The sequence below is a fragment of the Lytechinus pictus genome, chromosome 7 (assembly GCF_037042905.1).
Source record: "Lytechinus pictus isolate F3 Inbred chromosome 7, Lp3.0, whole genome shotgun sequence".
Taxonomy (NCBI): Eukaryota; Metazoa; Echinodermata; class Echinoidea; order Temnopleuroida; family Toxopneustidae; genus Lytechinus; species Lytechinus pictus.
The window spans coordinates 45,225,982-45,248,437 of NC_087251.1; the positions used below are offsets into that span (position 1 = coordinate 45,225,982).

Below are 22,456 nucleotides of genomic sequence, written 5' to 3' on the forward strand. Positions count from 1 at the left end.
TGTAATGAACCCTCACACTGGCTATATTCAACATCTGTGCAAACATAACAGCACAAAACTTCATGGAAGTTTCCCCCTGAAACATCATATATGGAAAGAATGATTAATTGACAACAGAAAGAAAAAGTATATCCATGTACAAGCAGTAGAACCACATTGTATAGTTTCTTTTATAGTATGTACTAATTATAATCCATGCTGAAACAATGCAAGCATCAATCTCCATTGTCTTCTTACAACAATGTAAGTCATTTATTGGAAGATTATTCAATAAAGTAGACTAAAAAGTTCATATCAGGACAACACCCTACCATTTAGAGACGGTTCAGATTAATATCACCAATCACGGTTTTCGAGAAGTACTCGGTCTAGACAAACGGATATAATTCCCTAAACTATATCCTGTATATATCCCTCTACTGCAGCAGAAAACACTGAATGAATCAAAGGGCCTTTAGGTACTATACATGTATACTATAAGCCTATATTGCAGAATGTATAATATACATGTTGTTACAGTTATTCTTAACCTACCATGCAATATAAAATTACATCTACCAGTAGAATCAAACCCCATTATTATTAACAGAATTTCACAGCACATAAAAAGGGGAAGCTGATGTTGGTTTACAATATAAACCACATGCATTTTTTTATGGTAATAAAGTATAATGAAAATTTCAAAATGATCTTTCACTTTCTAAATATAATTTCAAGTTCTGTGAACTTAAGTATCAGCAGGGGATGGAAACTACATTGAAAAATATTAATTTTAACTGTACAGGTGTCTCATATAACTTATCAATTTTATATTTTTTAATAGACATTCACTGACAGGACAAAAAATATTCCTTGAAAACTTTTCTAATGAGTTCACTAAATGTCACTAAAACCAAAATGAAATATAAAAATTATATCTCATATTTTTATTTTTTGGTAATGATATTCATGAAGTTCATATTTCTATGAACTTTAAAATTAATCTAATACACACAAATTTGACATTATATCCACATGCTTACCTCACGATGGGCCATCACATTTTGTTATCAAGTATTATCAAATATTAAATACATTGTCCTTTTTCGATAGGCATAATCCTCTTATTAATCCGAGCAACGCACATCTTTCCTTAAAACTTGGAACATGCCTGATATATAATCCTTGCACTTGTCTACATACTGTCCCATCGGAGTATAAACACTCGAAAGACATGGCCTGTTCAAATATATACGTGGCATGATTTGTTTCTGCCAGCTACATGTACATAGATGAACATCCCATACCTTCAGGCGAAAAGGCAAATTAAAGGGCAGGGAGTGCTTAAACATGTGGAGGTTGCTGATAGAAAAGGTTAACTGCTTAACCACGCTTATATGATGGTACGTAAGGTAAATTAATGGGCTTGTTCATAAGGGATGGTGGGGCTTCATAGGCCCCCTCTCCTAATACGTAGAGGCCTATGGGGGCATGCACCCTTGAAAGTTGAAATTCACTGTGAACCCTCTTTCAAATTGGTTATTATCTGTCATATGATGGATTTTATAAAATATTTGATATTCATAAGTACTTCACATATTCAATAGTCTATATGTATTAACATTATTACTCAACAATCCTTCAACCCTCACCCAACCAACTTTCTTCAGCGTTGACGTCAAAAGAGATAAGTAATAGTTAGATAATATAAAATGAGATAAATGGTATGCACAATTTGTAAAAGAAATCATGTTATGCATACATGTACATTTTTCGTCATGACTGCAAAGTGCAAAAGAAATGTCAACAGTGTATACGGATGAGAGAGGACAAAGTCTTGGTCCACATCATTTTTATAAAGGAGCTTAAAATAAATTTTTAAAAGACTGTTTATGAGTTTTATCAAGAACATTGTCTTGCTTAACCCCTCCCCCTCGTCATGACATATTACATCTGAGTTTGACACTCTCCAGGCAGCATCCAAAATAATTTCATCACTCAAGTCAATATTTTTGAGGAAGGCTCCCCCAGTCCCCTCTCTAACAGCTAATAATGATTAATCCAACTGCGGGGGTATAAATACATTTGCGGCTTCATAACCATCCAGATGAGATTGCAAGCTACATACTTGGTATCTATTTCAATCAGCCTAATGAACGGCCCTGTAACATGAAAGGGAATTTCATTCTTGGTCTCATATTTCAGACTAGTTTGTACCCGGGTTTAAGACACCACGTTCATCAGCATGGAGCATTGTAAAAATATGAAAAATATCAATGTTCCTAAATGTAGTCTTCAAAGAGTGATTTGAAATGATTTTAAATCTTCACATCAAAATCTATTGTTATTCATTGGTGTGAAATTAAAAAGATTACAAAAAAAAAACCTCTGAAAATGTTCAAAGCATTTAGTCAATTAACATACACTTCAAAACTTCAGGAAAACACAATATGAAATTACTTGCAAAGACTAGACAATAATTTTGCTATTAAACCAAAATTGATAAACACTCTTGGTCATTAAGGAAAAAGCTCTAAATTCAGTCCTAAGTTTTTTTGCTCAGTGTTTAAAAAATGTGGAGCAAACTGCAACGTGATACCACCAAAATTATTCCCTGAAGACCTAGAAAAAGGAAATTTTAACAAAACTAGGTACTGTAGATGTACATATTATAAAGTCTGAAAAATAGACTAGATTTTTTATATGGTTTTCTATTTTCAAGTTCACTGGCAACATAGGAATTTGAACTGAGGGAACTGAACTGAATTTGAACACGGTGACCTAACGCACACGGAATGCATATTGAGAACATGTAAGCCAAATATTGCATACAAGGAAGAGGGAAGCTGATACCGGTATGGAGATGAGATTTCCGCTTTATCTATCACCACCTTATCATCTGACCTGAAGTGCAATTACACCCTGTCCCTGTAATCATTATAACAAATTCTTTCCCAGCAAATATATGGAAATCATATATACCATGCACAGACAGAACTCTGGATATATTGTTTTGCCTAATCATCTGCCCCCACCCCCCCCCCACAAAAATCCCCCCCCCCAAAAGGAATGTATGATTAAAACAAAGAATTTGTTTTTTATGAAACAAATCAACTAGAACTGAAAAACACCTTTTAATAATGTCATATTTGATATGAAAGAAAAATGTGTTGTTTGTTGAACCAATGAAATGGAAAATCAAACTAACTTTTTTTTCCGCAGCATTCAGAGCGAACCAAATAGTATCAAAATAATAATCATTTTTCCTCCTCGTAATGTACAAATGACATTCAAAATTCAATAGCACAACTTCCCTATTATAAGATAACACAAGTGTTAATCAAAATAAATGTACATCAGTACATGTCATTCTGTTTTAAATTTGGTGACAGAAATAAGTAGCCTCTAGCAATTTCTCCATTTCGATATTTTATTTCAGTGCAAGAAAAGAGAAGAAATTTCATGTTTGAAAACTCCAAGCATTGCTTTTAAGATTTTATAATAATTTGTTTTAAAAATATGTGATCCTTTTATTAAAATGATAATTAGGCATTGTTGAGTTCTTTTTTTAAACTATGCAAAAATTCTCCCATTCCCTGTAGTGCATAACACCTGCAGAAAAAGAAAGGCTTATTGTTCCCATGTAACAATAATTGCTATTTCTCGTAAATCTACCATCAATGCAAAACAGTGACACGACATATGTTCCTGCAACATTTGCTCCAATCTTGATATTTTCAGGGGGCATGGGGTTAGAGTTTGGATTTTAAAAGAGTTTGATTTATTCAGCTCAAGTACACCCAGCCTTTTTGTAGAGTGAACTTCTACATGTACAGTATGTTCCCATGAACCATCCGTATTTGGAATACTCTCCCAAACGCTGCTGTAACTTCGACCTCTATAGCTGGCTTCCGGGGAGCAACATTGCCTATCATTCAGCAAATGTTGCCTCCCCCTCCCCTTAAGATGCTGTAAGAGGGACACACACGCACCACCCGCACACTGCACCTAGCACACTGTATATAGTGCACCAAGAATACCACCACAGGATCACCACATCACCTGAAGCACTGGCAGCACCTGACACAGCACAACCCTCTCCAGGACAGCGTGTACGCTTTTTGGGAGAGTACTTCTTCAAGGTTCAAAATAATGTAAAGATAAAGCATTTATCTAGTTTTGAAAGTTAGGTTTTATGTTTGGCTTATCATGCAGATTTTCCATTTGTTGCCAGAGCAAATGTATCATGGAACCATTCAAAATGCCATGGCATTAATATATATGCAACTGCCAACCAAAACCAATAATGATAGCATTTTGATCCTGATAACAAAAAGCGCATTAATTGTATATATTTATTGCAGCATGATGCACCAAGACTTGATTACAGATCCACTTTTAAGCTTAAAATGAGAAATGTTAGGTCAAACTCTGCAAATAGAACAGATATTTTTAGCATTCTGGAAATGGGTGGATGTAAATGGATGAGATTTAATACATGGATTCAAGTATCTTTACCTTGCACATGTGCTGCTTATGATGTTCGGAGACTCGCATATCAGCGCTGTCTGACACGGCCAGGTGCATGTCATTCAACCAATCAGAGAGCTCGTTATAGAGTACTTCAAACTCGGGGCTTGAGCTCAGCGACGAGCTGTTGCTGGTACATGATGGTGAGAACCTGGGCAGAAAATGAAAGACATGGGAGGATGAAATCAGCGTTGCTGTCAAACATCTATGACAGCCTTGAACAGGCTGGAAACACACCCAGTACTGCAAAAGGATTGGTATGAATATAAACAAATTAATATTTTTTACCTAATATTTTCAGTCATCTATACATTTGCCTGTATACCATCTAAAAAGAGATAATTAAATTAAAGAAATCAATGACAATTCAAAAGATACCATTTTATACATTAATAGACTAACTGCTATATAAATTATGTATTCATGAACACTTTGTCGGCTTCCCGCAAGAAGGGACTTTATTACTGTGCTTTTAGCAGCTAGTGTATTATCATTTTCTTTCCAAATTCTCAAACTTTCTGACAAAGAAAGATTTTTTCTTAATTGATATTTTGTGACTTTATTTAAAACAATCTAGATGCTTTCTAATGTTGAGAATGAATTCCGTACACCCCTTTTCCGGGAAGGAAAATACTCAATCCACTGATCAAGTTCCCAGAAAAAAGTCGCTAATGCGAAATCCAGTTCCCAGAAAAAGGCCGCTAGCGCGAAAAGGTCTATGTGCGTGAGCTCATTGTACAAAGAACTGGTTTTTTTCTGGGAACGAAAGACGCAATCCAGTTTAATAAGAAAATGGGCGCATCTATGCGTAAACCACATTGGCATGTTTTTGCTTATTACGTCATAATGACGTCACATTTAGGTTAAAGAATGGTACACGAAGAAAGTTCCTGACATGCTTTTTCCATTTCAGCAATAAAAAAAATTCTTTAAAGAAAATGTTGATAAGTCCCTTCTTGCGGGAAGCTGACAGCTTTATAGGTTCCAGGGGCCTGTAACACAAAGGTTAGCAATTAATTGCATTCTTGATTTACTTGATTAATATTGTAGTCCCTGTATTAAATGCAATCAATCGTAAAAAAATTATATGTTGATTGCTATTGCTTTGTGCTACGTAACGTTGAGGCCCGGAAGGAAAACCCGGCTTGAACCCGGACCAGAAGGTTTAGCAAAACAAATTTCTAACTCGCCTTTTTCCCCCAATGTGAACGGAAATTTTCAGCCCCGCGAGACGAGTCTGATTCGCCTTTTCTGTCCCAGCAAAAAGGTAGGATCAGACCAGCGAGCTGGGGGAGACAGGGCAATTTTCTTGCAGTGTGGACGGAAAGCCGAGTCTACCCCGGCAATTGATTGTGAACTGCCGCTTTATTAGAGTTTTGTTTTTCTACGCACGCATTCCGTCCAGAGTACACTCGATTTTATGCAGTTTTCAGTCGTTAATTTTCAAGGCAAGCGCATGCCAGAGTTTGTTTACATCATGGTTTACATATTTATCGCGGAGGATTGTGGATAATTGGCGGAGCAGACCCGCGAGGCAAGTCTGTTCCGCTAGCTGGGGCTAAATGTGAACGCGAGAGAGAAGACCCCACGGCGAGCCGAGGCTGACTCGCGAGGCGAGTCTGATCCGCGAGCTGGGGCTAAGTGAGAACGCGGTATATGTCATATCATCCACATCATAACAGCTTTAGGATGTACATTTTCATCACTTGAATTTTGACAGGCAATTTAGGGGGATTCAGCAAAATCTTAAAATGGGGACATTTGAACTACTCTTCTATTTCTCCCCAAAACCGGTTTCAACATGCTGTGCCAGTGTACACATTTTATTAGTCAACTTTGAAGTTTGTACTCATTTCAACAAACATTTCCTTTTCTAGGCAGATTGCTTTACTACCTATTCCCCCAATCAAACTTCAAACAATGTTGTACAAACACAATGTCTATGAATAATGGTGCAATTATGCTTTCAGAAAGCAGGAAGTAGAATAAGTTACATATTTTTGTTTTCTTCCCAAGCTAAACTAAAAGTTAATTACAAATGCCATCAATCACTTGAATAATTAAAATGGCACAGGAAAATCAATGTAAGTTTAGAGTGTTTTGAAGTAGCAAATTTGTATAGGAATTCATATCTAAAGGTTAAGGAATCATGTTTTCATTTCATAGTTCATACCGCATCCTGGTACCGGAAATAACATCAGACATGTCTTTAAATTGAATTTGATATATTTAGCTTCAATACTCCAGGCTCTAATTTAGGTACTTTGGCTAAGAGCAAAGAAACCAAGCGAGCAGAATAATTCAATTAAGAATATTTTGTGTTTGACGAAGGCATACATTAGTGCTTGATCAAATTGGAGAAATATTCCATACAGTAGCTGTGTTAATGAAATTCCTTTTTTGGGGGGTTTAATTTAAGATACCATCTTGGGTAATCAATTTTGAGGTTATCCAGGTGATATATATTGAAGGTATACTGTACATTAGTGCTTGCCTAAATGGAGAAGTATTCCATACAGTAGTTGTGTTAATAAAATTTCATTTCATTTTTTTTTGTTAAGTTTGAGATACCATCTTGGGTAATCAATTTTGAGGTTATACCTGTCAGGTGATATTGATCAAGATCTCGTTTGATTCGTAGGTCAATACTTTCAGGACGACACCCAGGCTCAAAGAGACTCTTTTTTTAATGCTTGATTGCAACGGTCACTTATAATATGCTCCAGTCTCATCGGCGAGACCGACTCCTGGGTCCCGTAACACCAAGCTCTAATAGCGATTAATCGTACACTTGATTTCCACAATTGAAGGTCAAGTCCACCCCAGAAAAATGTTGATTTGAATAAATAAATCAAACTAGCTTAATGCTGAAAATTTCATCGAAATTGGATGTGAAATAAGAAAGTTATGACATTCTAAAGTTTCGCTTATTTTCCACAAAACAGTGATAAGCACAATTCAGAGACATGCAAACGAGACAGTTATGATATCCCTCACTCACTATTTCTTTTGTTTTTTATAGTTTGAATTATACAATATTCCATTTTTTACAAATTTGACAATATAAGGACCACCTTGACTGAACCATATAGTATTAAACTATGCTAGTTCCACAATTTCAGGGAGGAATTAATCGTTGTTTCACTTGACAATGAGGAGAAAGTTAGAATATTTCATATTTCATATAATAAAATACAAAAGAAATAGTGAGTGGATGATGTCATCAGTCTCCTTATTTGGATACCGACCAGGATGTGCATACATTGTATAACTGTTTTTGTGAAATTAAGCAAAACTTTAGTTTAAATGTCATAACTTTCATATTTTACAACCGATTTTGATGAAATTTTCGCTGTTATGCATGTTGGATTTTTCTCTTTTTATATGAATCAACTTTTTGTTGGGGTGGACTTGTCCTTCAATTGTACATTGCAGTCAATGAAATCAATTGTGAAGTGTTCTTCGATGATTGCTAAGCTTTACGTTACGGGACACAGACTGACATAAGCAATAAGTTACATGATATTGGCTAGCTGAGCCTACCTCAGAATGGTATACCAGAGATTATATGAGAGATATTCCAAGAGTTAGGGGTAATATTGCACAAATCAAAGATGAGTGCTACATTGGCCGTATCAAGTGAAACTTTTCTGGTATATTCCATGAAAAAAAGCCTTCCAATGTCATGATTATCTATCACCCCTCCTCCAAAAAGGTGATTGAGCGAATCACTCTATCATAATAATTTCATATGGTCTCACTTCATATGCCATGGAAACACCTCTAATATCACTAAAAACATTCTTTCTCACTCCACATTCTTTCTCTCTCTCTCTTCTAGGCTTATAATGTGTTCCCACAGTATCATCATCATTATAACATAAGCCATAAAGACAATACATAAACAAGGAAGAATCTTGTTTGTAGCTGTAAACGACTCCCAAGAGAAAACCTAGAAAGAAGAAATCTGTTCACGTAACAATAAATACTGCCCTAGTTCTACCAGGTCCCTCTCCCCTTCCGGGTATAACCATACTGCAGACAAGACATCAATCTACAATCCTCATCATATGTTATTCAACATCCAAGCTATTAACAACCACCCTGGTATGACTACTTGGAAAAAAAATCTTGAGACACCAGAGGGAATCTGAGTTAAAATGATAATATTGTGGAAAATCTGTTTATACCAAAAGAATGACAAAATCCTTTGTCCAGTGAAATGAAATGCAATATCATATCAAGTGGTTTGAAGAAAAAGAGCTAGGTCTGGAAATTTATATAAAAGCGTGAAATAATCACATTTGAAATGTCTAGAAATGGGGAAAGCCAAGTCTCCTATATTTTTACGAATGCAGTTTGAACTTAAAAATGCACTGATAACATCGATCCCCTTAAAATTATGTACCCTTTTCTTGAAATCCAGAATTCTTGAGAGGTGTGCTGGTCCTTTTGACAAGTTGTTACAAATGTTAAGTAATACTTGATAACCCTCATGTCAATTTGACCATTTATGTATTGGAGTACATGAAAGAGTAGTCCTTGCCTTACATCACTGACATCACATGCGCGGCCAATTTGAAGTCTCCATGGGTATTACCAATTTTTACAACTTTTTTTAAATTGATAACTTTCCTATTGTTTGTCCGATATTGTTCAAACTCTCACCTATCAACTTGTCTGATTTTTTTCCTCTAAAAACAAGTTTCTAATAGACCAGTTCGTAGTTACTTCATGGACAATTTTGGTCAAATTACCTTTCATTATGATAGGCAGATTTCAAAGCAAGATATTACGTAAGCTTGCCTTACATAGCAGGATGAAGAAATTGAATAGACCAGGTGACTAGAACAGCACACCAATGAACACTTTATGAAGGTATTTGTTGCATTCCTACTTTGAATGCATATCATAGCATGTTGCACACCGGGGGGGGGGGGGGGGGGGCACTCAGTATATAATGCATAGTGGGTATGTGCCGCGGAGGGGACCCCCATTTTTACACTCAAATTTCCGTTCCGAGGCATAGCATTTTTGTCTTATTGAGAAAAAGAACAAAGAAAACCGCTCCAGAGCATAGCATTTTCTTATTCTCGAGAAAAAATAAGAAAAAAATCCGCTCCAGGGCTTCGCATATTTTCCGTTACGCCGTTCCGGTCGCAATTTTGGTGAAAAGCGGCCGCAGCTCGCTGTCCGACCATCGCCTCTGCGCTAGCGCGCCCGTCAGTCGTGCCGTCGGGCTAGCTGCATGTACGTTCCATAGGGATGCATACGCACTCGCACGCAGGCGACCCGTTCCAAGGACCCCCGTTTTCACAAACATTTGTAGTTCCGAAGCCCGTTCCGAGGACCCTCCTTTTTACAATGAGCCCGCTCCAAGGCCCCCAACCACTTTTTTGGTCGAGTGCCCCCCCGGGGTTGCACAATGTACTTGGCAAACTGTGAAATACCAGCTAGTCAGTTCGTGGACGCATTGTTGTTTTTTGTGGATGTAAATTAAAACTACTATTCAAAAGAATATATGAATAATCAAGACATCAAAGTTGGTGCTTATCTCATTAGATTTTAAACCACCATGTCACTTTAGTACAAATGACATTCCTCTGATCATGCGTAGAATCTTTTGATCATGCGCAGAAAGGAACTACGAACTGGCTTATTGGGTAGGATTCCCCTTTAAGATATATTTACCTGCTGCTCTGTGTTGGTGACTGCTTGGTTGTATCTGTGGGGTTTGTTTTTGTTTGTGAGAAGGAGACATTGACAGGTGAACTTCTTCCTTGATTGCGTCTGAGTTTAATCCTCATAAAATCAATAGCATCCCTGGTTTCCTCCACAAGAAGATCATCACAACTCTGTCAAAAGAAAATACAACTATTATTATCATCATCATCATTTCTATTATTATAATCATCAGCATTACTATTATCATCATCATCATCACAGGGAATAATTTTGCTTTACAAATTTGAATAGCACTTTTGGTCATAAGAGTAAAGCTTTCAACTAAGTTATGGACAGTCCTATGTAAAAATATGCTATACAAAAGACTTTATGCATAGCAGTCTTTCAAAAATGTGGAGCGATGTGATACCAGGAAAATTATTCCCTGCATCATCATTATTAGTAGTAGTATTATTATTATAATTATCATCATTGTTATTACATGTACTATTATTATAAGTAGTAGTAGTAATAATAATAATAATAATAATAATAATAATAATAGGAGGAGGAGGAGGAGGAGGAGGAGGAGGAGGAGGAGGAGGAGGAGGAGGAGGAGGAGGAGGAGGAGGAGGAGGAGGAGGAGGAGGAGGTAGTAGTAGTAGTAGTAGTACATGTAGTAGTAGTAGTAGTAGTATAATGTGGTCTAGCAATCCGCAGACCAGGGTTAAAATCCTACATGTACTTGGTGCACTAGTGCCCTTTGGTATTAAAAGCATCTGTCCTCATTATGAGGTCCCTTGGAGAGGACCTTAAAATGTCAGTCCTGGTTCTTGCTTACAAATATCAGGTAAAAAAATCAGCACCATTCATCACTGTGACACAGGATGCATTTCACATTATTGACTATTGTTCCTTCCATGGACTTTGTGGAGGCTTTAATTTGTAAAAAAAACACTTGAAAATTATAATTTTGAAAGAGATTTCATAATAGTTTATAAAACAACTTGTGCTATATTAGAAATCTGTTCAAATAAAAAAAAGTAATCAAAGGAAAATGCACTCTCTAATTCACCCTTTAACAGATGCTTTGTTAAGAAAAAGCTGCTGGAAATCTGAAATTAATATTCTTTGAAATTATAAAAGTGGAATCACTTCCTCTTGAAAAATAATAAACTGTATTTACTTGTAACAATAAAAATGTGTAGGCCTACTTCCTAAAGCATATGATAAACATACAAATTGTATAAAGATTTCAACCAATTATAAGGGGGGGGGGATATTCTATGACTGTACATAATATATTTCAAGAGGCTAAGAGCCTTTAATCTCTGGAAGACAATACTTGTAGCTGTAGCGGAAACATGTGATCACTACTGTGCTGGCGCTATTGCTTTGCCATAATTCCACTTCAAGGTTGAAGTGTGAAAGTGAAATAACAAATGAAACACAACCAATATAAAAACAAATAGGGCCTACATATATATCAGTTTATATACAAATCATGTTTTGGTGTTTTCTATTATTTGTTAGAAATGAATTGATCAGTATCAGTATAGGATGTGCTACGTTAAATTAAAAAATATAACTGTATATATATATGGATCTTTGTTACAAAGACCGGCATTGGTTGTAATTAATACCGGCTTTGCCATGCGCTAGATGGAGCAATGAAACGGCGGGAGAAACTAACAGTTATCAAGGTCAAGTAAATTGATCTGATTGGTCAAAGGCAATGCCGCTTCCTGGCTTTATTTAATTGCTGACCGTCATCATAATTCATCCAGATGCATGTTGTTGTGATATTAGAATCCTCCCACACACTAACCAGCGACTCCCTGCCCTAACTATTCCATCTAACTGGGCATACAGGGTGGATGGAAAATAGGATTGATACGAAGCGATCAAATTTCACCACAATACTGTAAATGTCAAGAAAGGCGAAGGTGAAAATGGAGGCTTAAAATTTTCACCAAATGTCACATATAGAAAGGGATATTGATCTACATGGGCAAGTGCACATTGATCAATTGATGAACCTTTGGTGACCATATCAATATGCCCATTATATACAAGAGGTACGGTACCAGTCCCATAAAAGAAAACAATCTTTCGAAATGATTCTCATGTTTCAAATCAATGTCATGAAAACGGCTTTGGCTTGAGCCTGAATAGAGAAAAGGGAATAAATCCTTTCCAAATGTCACTGGCGATCAGTGTTGCCAATTTGCAGACTAATGGTAATCCCAGCTGTATTTATTGGCTGGATGAGTGCTCGGACTTTCTACTATAGCAACAGTGAGATATATATATATCGCAGCTGGCATGAAATAATTATGAGATATGGCTTTTCTTATATAGTTTGAAAGTACTACATTATTTATGGAAATAAGACTTGCCAGACATCTTGCATGCTTTGAACTAGTACAATATGAGAAAGGCTTTTTTTAAATGAAAGGTAATGTGTAAGTAAATCTGGCAACCATTCCCCCCCAAAAAAAAAAGTCATTCACATTCCCTTTTTCCAATTTTTACTGTATTATCACATCCTCATTTTCTTGAGCCTACGTTTAAATAATTATAGCCTATGTTTAAATAAGATTTATATGCCCTATATATGTAGCAATCGGAAGCATTTAATACAATGTAGCTGCTCTCCAGAACACATGAAATAACAAAGCTTTATAAAAAAGAGATTTTTTTTAAAATTGGTTCTAATACATTCATAAAAATTTGTGAGCACCGGAATGGGTAGACAAGCTTCGCTGGGGTAATATAGGAGCACCTAACAAGGTAGATACGTGTACTATACAGTGCATCCCAGAAAAAAACGAAACCGAGATTTAGCGATGATTTATCATAACTTAATCACAAATAAAATAGACAAATGACCTACCAATGTAAAGCTTAGAATCTTCAATAATTTCATAAAATAATTTCATAAAATGAAGAGGTTTTACAGGCTAGCGTTCAAACTCACTCGACACTCCGTTTTGTTTACGATCAGCCATGCATTAAGTCTTTTGTTAACCATGCGATAGCTTCTGTGGGAAACTGGTGAAAACAGTTTATTTAATGAAATTATGGAAATTCAAGCCTTATTTCAAATAACCAGAACTTTGTTATTTCTTGACCATTTTCTGTAATTGAGGTATCAAATTAAAGAGCAGATATTGAACTTTTAAGACACGTGATTTTCTTTTTGAAATTCAGATACCCCCCGCCAAATGAGTTTTTGGTATCCTTTCTTCAAATTGTTTTTGCTCACTCATGCGTGAATGAGGAATAATTTAAGTAATATCAGATGAAAGAGGAGATTCTAAGCTTTACATTGGTAGGTCATTTGTCTATTGTATTTGTGATTAAGTTATGATAAATCATCGCTAAATCTCGGTTTCGTTTTTCTGGGACGCACTGTATAAATCCTATATCATTATTATTTAAATTAACCTGCTAACTACATCCATTCCTTTCTAATGCCATTTACCACCCCTTACTTCACACCATTCTCCCATACTTTACCCCTTTTTAATAATATTAATAATGTGACTTGTAAAGCGCCAAATCCACTCTGTAGAGTGCCGAAAGCGCATAAAGAGCTAAGAGTTAAATGAAAGAGTTTTCAGATTTTAAAAGTCTCGATAGAGGTGCACTTTTTCATGTCTTCAGGAAGGCTATTCCACAAAGTGGGGCACGCATAAGCAAATGATCTTTCCCCCAAGTTTTTGAAACTTTTGGAATAACTAGGTAGCCAGAAGTGGATGAGCGTAAAGACCTGCTTGGTCTGTAGTAATTAAAAAGGGAAAGACTGTATTGTGGTGCTGATCCAAGAATACTATGAAAAGCAAGCAACAAAATCTTACTACATCCATTCCTTACCCATCCCCCCATCCTTTCCCCCCCCCCTTCCCCATCCTTTACCCCTTTTTATACCCACGTACCCATTGCTCAAGATCGCATTCTCCTCCTTGAGCTTGAACATACATCCTATACGTAACTGTGCCAACATGATTATGGGATCTGATGAGGGGTGTGAAAGAGTTTCTCTACTTTATCTCTCCAGGCCACACAACTAACCTAGACTGAATACGGCTTAGAGGATCTGCGAAGGACGATATCCACAAGCCACAAGTGAGAAAAAGTACGGCCCTCATTGGCGACAGTATGGGGGGAGAAGATTATCTTTAATTTTCAACGGTTTCCAAACCTGAATAACCAAATACAGATTATCCTAATTCCTAAAGCTACCCTGAAATAATTGATAGGTAGTGGAATTGTATTCAAAGTGAAAATACATGATCCTTGCTTGGGTTTTAAGCTAGAGGATTATTCCAAAGTCATATTAGAGGAATCAACTGTATTTCAGATAATAGCCTTTCCATGTTAATATTTAAGACAGAATGTATTACAGAACCATATGTAAAGAACAATATCTAGATTTAATGGGTTTTTAAGAACACTAAATAGAGTGCAGAAAAGGAAGCTTCAATTATCCCTTGCTTGATTCTGTCTTCAATTTTGCATTATGTTTATGAGAACTGAGAGTTGAAAAACCTTTGCTCTGTCCTTTTTGAGAAAGAAAAAAACCCTTGGCATTCGCCACAAAAATAAGTAGTAATGTATACTTTTTCTTTCTGATGGTGGTATACCGCATCAAATGACATTACTCTATACAAAAATCCATATTTTCTACTCTGCACAGTTAAATAGATTAAAATCAATAAACCACGATATCAAGATGATATTTTTGGGATGACCAGACCTTGTTTCATGAATCAATATATTTCAAAAGAGTAGTTAGAGAAAGGACATCCAAGTTCCAGGTGAAAGCACAATCAGCACAGGAGATACATGAGGGTGATGGGACGATTGAACCCCCATCTCAGCCCAAACTGCCTGTAAAAACTGCACAAATAGATTGCTTTTGGGCAACCATATTTTCAAGTCACCCCAAGATTGACCATGAACTAACAAAATCTAAAACTATTTAGAAAAATAATTATGCTACATAGAGCAGAATATGTTGATTTACTGCATAGTTGCTCATTGAAAAAAAAAGACCCCTCCATGTGAAAGAAAAGCCCCCCCCAAAAAAAAATAAAAAAAAATAAGATAATAATAATAAACATAAAAATAATAAATTATGAAAAATTAACAAGTGGAACGCCTCTGGCAGTCTCGCCTGCATTACGCAATTTAATATAGCAGCAGTGCTAACTTTGAAAACTACTATAAAATAATCATTCATATAATGACATAATACCACGTTCATTGACCATAAATGACATTTGAACGGAGACTTAAGACTGTCAACTACACCCATGTCCACATTTCATTCACTCTATCCATAAACTTTCTAAGTTATGATGGCACTTCAACAATTATCCCAACATGGCCTAAGTTTATTGACCTTAACTGACCTTTGACTTGGTTTTGTGACCTGAAACTCACAGGGGATGTTCAGTGATGCTTGATTACTCTTATATCCCAAGTTTTATGAACTAGATCCATAAACTTTCACAGTTAGGATGGTAATTCAACAAATATCCCCAACATGGCCAAAGTTCATTGACCTTTAATGACCTTTGACCATGGTCATGTGATCTGAAACTCGTACAGGATGTTCAGTGATACTTGATTACTCTTATGTCCAAGTTTCATGAACTAAATCCATAAATTTTCAAAGTTATGATGGTAATTCAACAAATACCCCCAACTTGGCCAAAGTTCATTGACCCTAAATGACCTTTGACCTTGGTCATGTGACCCGAAACTCAGGCAGGATGTTCACTAATACTTGGTTAACCTTATGTCCAAGTTTCATGGACTAGATCCATAAATTTTCAAAGTTATGATAGTAATTCAACAAATACCCCCAACTTGACCAAAGATCATTGACCCTAAATGACCTTCGACCTTGGTCACGTGACCTGAAACTCGAGCAGGATGTTCACTAATACTTGATTAACCTTATGCCCAAGTTTCATGAACTAGGTCCATATACTTTCTAAGTTATGATGTCATTTCAAAAACTTAACCTTCGGTTAAGATTTTGAAAATAATTTTCCCAACATGGTCTAAGTTCATTGACCCTAAATGACCTTTGACCTTGGTCATATGACCTGAAACTCAGGCAGGATGTTCAGTAATACTTGATTAACCTTATGTCCAAGTTTCATGAACTAGGTCCATATACTTTCTAAGTTATGATGTCATTTCAAAAACTTAACCTTAGGTTAAGATTTGATGTTGACGCCACCGCCGCCGCCGTCGGAAAAGCGGCGCCTATAGTCTCGCTCTGCTATGCAGGCGAGACAAAAATTATAAAAAGAATAATATAAATGAATAAATAAATAAATACATAGATAAATACATAAATAAATAATTGAATAAATAAATAGATACAAAATAACTATCACCTTAATATGAAAAAAAAAACATAAATTATATCTTACACTGGTACATAAGTATATACATACCCCTTTGAATCCTGTATTGATGCTAGCCTCCACCACAGCCAGAGCTTCTTTAATTTGTTTGGCCTGGATGTCTAGACTTCTTTCAAGGAGGTTCCATTCTCTGAGCATAGCCTCCAGTCTTGGACCAAGACTAGATGCTAGGCTCGGAGACTGTTCTATGATGTCCTGGCCCTGTAACACCACTCGTTCGGTCTGGTTCTGGTGGGTTTGTACCTCAAGGGAAAATGCCTGAAAAGAAAACCAGAAGAAGAGGGACTTATTAAAAACAATGAAAAGTTTGCTTGCCGCCTTATTTCTCTCTCTCTCTCTCCCTCTCTTTCACTCTTTCTCTGTTCTGTCAAAAGCTGACATAAGTGACACAAACATACATTCATTCAAAATTCACATTCAAGGTTTATACAATTCATTCAATACAACAAAGTTACAAATTAGATCTTTGACCTACAGCAGTTCAAGATTACCACAATGACATTTGCAATGCCCTCTTAAAAACTGGCTTCATTGGAATACAATCAAGTTAGTTACCAATATGACCTTTGACATGTAGTTCTTCTGACTAGCAAGGCCTCTGTCAGTGCACTGTCAGTGCACAGTCTTTGTACATGGAGTGCAGTGGAATATGAATATGAGATTCTATCTCTCTCATGTGAACCATAAGATCATGACATATACTGTACTATGTCATAGTAAAGCATGTCCCCTTTTCAATATGTTAATGTAAAAAACATTTTCATATCTTCTTTGGATCGACGTACAAAAACAACTTACTTCAATGAAATACTACATGCACAGTTTTTTTTTTTCTGGGGGGGGGGGCAAAAATATCTTTTTTGTTGAAGACATAATGGCCCGTATTCTCAAAAGAGGTTTCAATTGTACCATGGTACAAAACCATGGACTATGCAGATTTATTGCATTAACGCGCTTCATTTTACATGAAAGCGCACTTTGCCGAAAGTGAGCATTTCATTTGATTTAACTTTGTGTACGCGATGAAATAAGCATATAACTATGATTTAAAATCTGCATAGTCCATGGTTTTGTACCATGGTACATTAGGTCTTTTGAGAATATGGGCCAATATGTTAATGTCAAAAATATTTTCATATCTTCTTTGGATCAGAGTACAAAAAACAACTTACATCAATAAAATGCTATGCACAATTCTTTTTTTTTGGGGGGAGGGGGGCAAAAATATATTTTTTGTTGAAGACATAATATGAAAGCAAGGAGCTAAAGTGAGTTAGTGAGAGACCTGATTATGAAGGATTTTTTTTAACATTCATTTTCATTTTTATATAAAAACTTACTTTGAGGGAACGGATGCATACTTCAGGTTTAACTGATTAATTCTACTGAAATTTTCAATTAAAAACTTTTATTGGGGGGGGGGTGAGGGGAAAGTCCCCATGTTATATACTACCATGACTCATGAGTTAGTATATGAATTTGAAAAGGACAATTTGTCAGACATGTTCGAACTTTAGGAATTAGCCTAGAATCCAAAAGAAATCAACTAAATGAAGGCAACATTGTCACCATTTATAAACATGTGTTATAGATAAGGACGGTCAATTCATTGCACTTGCTCCATTGCCTTTAAAGTTTGAGCTCAATATCCAATTCCTATATTTAATTACATATTGTCCTAATCTGGATGGCCAATGGCAATGAGTGTTGGTCACTTTAGGTGGTTTCAGACCGCCTCGAAGTTCGCCAGTTCCAGGTATTCTCTGATCGGGAAATTTACCCCGATCAGAAAATACCAGGTATTTTGGCGGTGTGAAAGCAAACTACGCGTAATATCCCCGAAAGAAAATACCCGATAAATAGTAGGTACTTGGCGAAATTACGAGAACTTTCGCGGGGATTTTTCCAAGGTCGTGGGTATTTTGGCGGTCTGAAAGCAAATTACGGGAACTTTTAGCCCAGCGTGTCGTTGGGTGCGGCGCCGTGCATGGGTTGCTGCTGGGCTAGTGATTTTGAATTTCGCGCCTTGCTGCTTATCAGACCATACTGCGCATGCTCGTAACTTCAGGAACTTATCCCGAAGGGTATGTTTCAGGGCGGTGTGAATGCAGGAATAATTAATGGGTATTTTTCAGCCTAAAAAAGTTCTCGTAATTTAACGGGGATTCTTGTCATCGAGGCGGTTTGAAACCACCTTATAAGTAGGATTATGCAAGTATGTGCGTCAGGCCAAGAATCGCCCATGCTTCAAAACATTTCAAAGAGAGTGTATCCCTGAACTTATTCTGAATCATAATGTCTAGTCACTATACTACACTGGATATGGTTAATTATTACAGTAAAACAGTTGCCATGGTGAAAGAGATAATTGGCCAGACAAGATGGAGATTAATTAACACCTGTTTCTGAACAAGGACTGAATACATTCATCGACCCATTCAACAATATGCTTCAACTGTTATGTACAAGTGCGCCCCTATACACATACAATACACATGTACATGTATATTGCAATTTTGCAGGATATCATTATTACAGTATTTACATCAAGCATGTTGAAAGTTGATACTATAGATCAATTTGCATGTGAAATATGAAAACACATTTTACTTGTAAGCTTGATATAATTATAGAATAAACAAAGTCTGAAACAATTTTAAACCTGCATATATACGCCCTACTGTTCCTAATCACAGCTAATATAAATCACTACAAATACAAGAACTTTTCTATACTTCATACATGTAAGTGTCCTCCTAAGAAACAAATGTATAACAAACTGGGTGAAGTTGCCTACAGTACATGTATGTGAATCCCAAGAAATGAAGAAATGCATGTGCCCGCAGGCATGAATAAAACAAGAGCAAATTATTTATATGAAAATTGCAATTACCAATACTTTTATGTGTGTTATTAATATACATTTTCTTTTGTTGAGGTACAGGTTACATATCTTAATGGCATTTTGCTCTCAAACTACACATAATGAGGCCTCCCGGGAATGGCACTGACGTACATGTAAAATTTACAATGATGAACTTTAAAAAAAAAGGAACAAGAGTTCTTTCCTTAGCAACAGGGAAGAGGTTGGTGTACTACTTAATCGTTCTACCTCCCTTTTTCTAAATGAGATTTGCTCTTCACATCAATAGATCTGAGCAAATTGACTAAACCTCAGTCAATTTTGAGTGTTTATTAACCAAGCTTCAGGTGTGCTGAAATACCATGAACTCCCAGAAATTATAAATCTTGTGAGGAAGTTCGACACAACATCATACACTTGTACAAGTATTTCTGAATCACATTATTTCTGCTTCGCCCCCCACCCCCTCTGCCCTTCTTTATTAGTATTCCTTCCCTCTTTTCTTGGATATCGAAATCATTGATTTTCCTTCAACTGCTTCTTGAAAGAGGAAGTTCACCCTGGCGATAGGTTGGTTTCCATGAAAGCAGAAAAAATAAAGAAAATATCTGTGAACACCCCCATGAACGCCCGTAACTCAGGGAGTTATGAATGTTTAAATTTTAATTTGTGACGTCACAGTCACAGACAAGCACCTCCTCCATCCATTGTTTGACATGAATTCCAAAATATGCAATTTTATCAGTTTAATTCTGAAAGTTATGCAAGTTTTTTTTTGTGTGTGAATAAAACTAGATATATCATCAGATACATCATTTCATACCACCTTCTACAACAGAAATATTTGCAGTCATCATTATCGATAAAAAATGGAATTTATGGAATTTATATTACATTAAATATATGTGGGAGCTGCTTGCATATGACATCACAAATTAAAATGTTGACGGTTCAGAACTTGCTTTAATTCTTTATCAAACCTTTAGCAATATTTTTCTCTAATATTTTCTACTTTTATCAGAACCAACTATTGTCAGGGCAAACTTCAACTTTAAGGATACTAGTAAGGAGTTCAGTAATGAAAAGAGAATACTGCCCCAGTAGTCCACATCATAACATCAGCCAAGGAAGTGAAATTCTTCTAAGGTGATGAAATCAGTTTCCTGACTATAAATGTGCTTGCAATGAGTCATAAAAAACAAAAAAAAATAATCGTTCATATTTGGGGGCTACTTTTCTGTCTTTTCACAACCTACATTTACTGCCTAAATCTGCGATATTGGATAAGCTGTAACATAGCAGTTGATGGCAGTTTTCCAGGGCTCTTTAAAAAAAAATTGGGGGGCTGTTTCAAGCATATGGGGGGGGGGGGAGAAATAACTCTGAGCCCTCTTGTAATTTTCTCACCGAGTCATGCTATAAACTGCATAAAATCTACATGGGGTCTACTTATGGGCAATATCATCCATGAAATGCCCAAAAGAGCCCTGGAATTATTATTTTTTTAAGTTTCAGAAAATTCCCATTCACTTCATTGTTAAAGGACAAGTCCATCCCAACATAAAGTTGATTTGAATAAAAAGAGAAAAATCCAACAAGCATAACACTGAAAATTTCATCAAAATCGGATGTAAAATAAGAAAGTTATGACATTTAAAAGTTTCCCTTAATTACACAAAACAGTTATATGCACATCCTGGTCTGTATGCAAATGAGGAGACTGATGACATCATCCACTCACTATTTCTTTAGTATTTTATTTTATTAAATATTCTAATTTTCTCCTCTTTGTCAAGTGAAACAACGATTGATTCCTCCATGAACATGTGAAATTAGCATTGTTTAATACTATATGGTTCAGTCAAGTTGGTCCTTATTGTCAAATCTGTAAAAAACAATAGAAATAGTGAGTGAGGGACATCATCGACCATCTCATTTGCATGTCACTGAGATGTGCATATTACTGTTTTGTGAAAAATAAGCGAAACTTTAAAATGTCATAACTTCCTTATTTAACATCCGATTTTGATGAAATTTTCAGTTTTATGCTAGTTTGATTTTTGTCAATTTATTCAAATCAACATTTTTCTAGGGTGGACAAGACCTTTAATGCTGAATACCAAATGTTGCAGATTTAGGCAGTAACTTGAGAAAAGTAGCCTAAAAATAAATTATTTTAACTTTGATTTTTTTGCCTGGTACAAATGTTTATGACTGATTTCTATATGTATATGAATATACATGCACTGCACTCTGTAAATAAATTGGTCGATACAAATATGGATTGATCGACCGGTTCACCTTTTTTAATGAGTTTTTGTTTCAATAGGGAGCAATTAGCAATTTACTGACATCTTGAAATTATCACTCCTATTAGCGAGTCTATTCAGGTGGTGACTCAACGCAATAGCTTCATTCATCAGTCTGCAGTCACTCATTATTCACTGTAATGGAATCGGAAGTGTGTGTAGTCTTGACTCAAAGACTCAATGCTATCACGAAACTGATCATTTAGATATTCTACTGACTAAGATTCTAGGACAAGATACAAACTGAAACCAAACCTGTTTCTTTTAATGTTCAGGCCTACTTTAAAGGTCAAGTCCACCCCAGGAAAATGCTGACTTGAATAAATAGAGAAAAATCAAACTAGCATAGTGCTGAAAATTTCATCAAAATCGGATGTAAAATAAGAAAGTTATGACATTATAAAGTTTTGCTTATTGTTCACAAAACAGTGATATGCACAACTAGGTGAGTCAGTCGATGATGTCCATCACTCTCTATTTCTTTACTTTTTATTGTTTGAATTATACAATATTTCATTTTTTATAGATTTGACAATAAGGACCAACTTGACTGAAACATATAGTATTAAACAATGCTAATGCCACATGTTCAGGGAGGAATTAATCGTTGTATCACTTGACAATGAGAAGAAAATTAGAATATTTCATATTTCATGTAATGA

The 22,456-nt window shown here is 35.9% G+C and overlaps 1 protein-coding gene across 2 annotated transcripts in view; it reads right to left on the reverse strand.

The window, feature by feature from the left end:
* The window catches only part of LOC129264152 (A-kinase anchor protein 6-like), a 38,634-nt gene that overhangs the window by 3,875 nt on the left and 12,303 nt on the right, over nt 1-22,456 (reverse strand). For both annotated transcript variants that reach the window (XM_064102858.1, XM_064102859.1), the window contains exons 4-6: nt 16,653-16,880; nt 10,201-10,364; nt 4,498-4,660 (exon numbers count right to left, since the gene is read on the reverse strand). In XM_064102858.1, the coding sequence (XP_063958928.1) occupies nt 4,498-4,660; nt 10,201-10,364; nt 16,653-16,880 (555 nt within the window). The remainder of the gene's footprint in view (nt 1-4,497; nt 4,661-10,200; nt 10,365-16,652; nt 16,881-22,456) is intronic.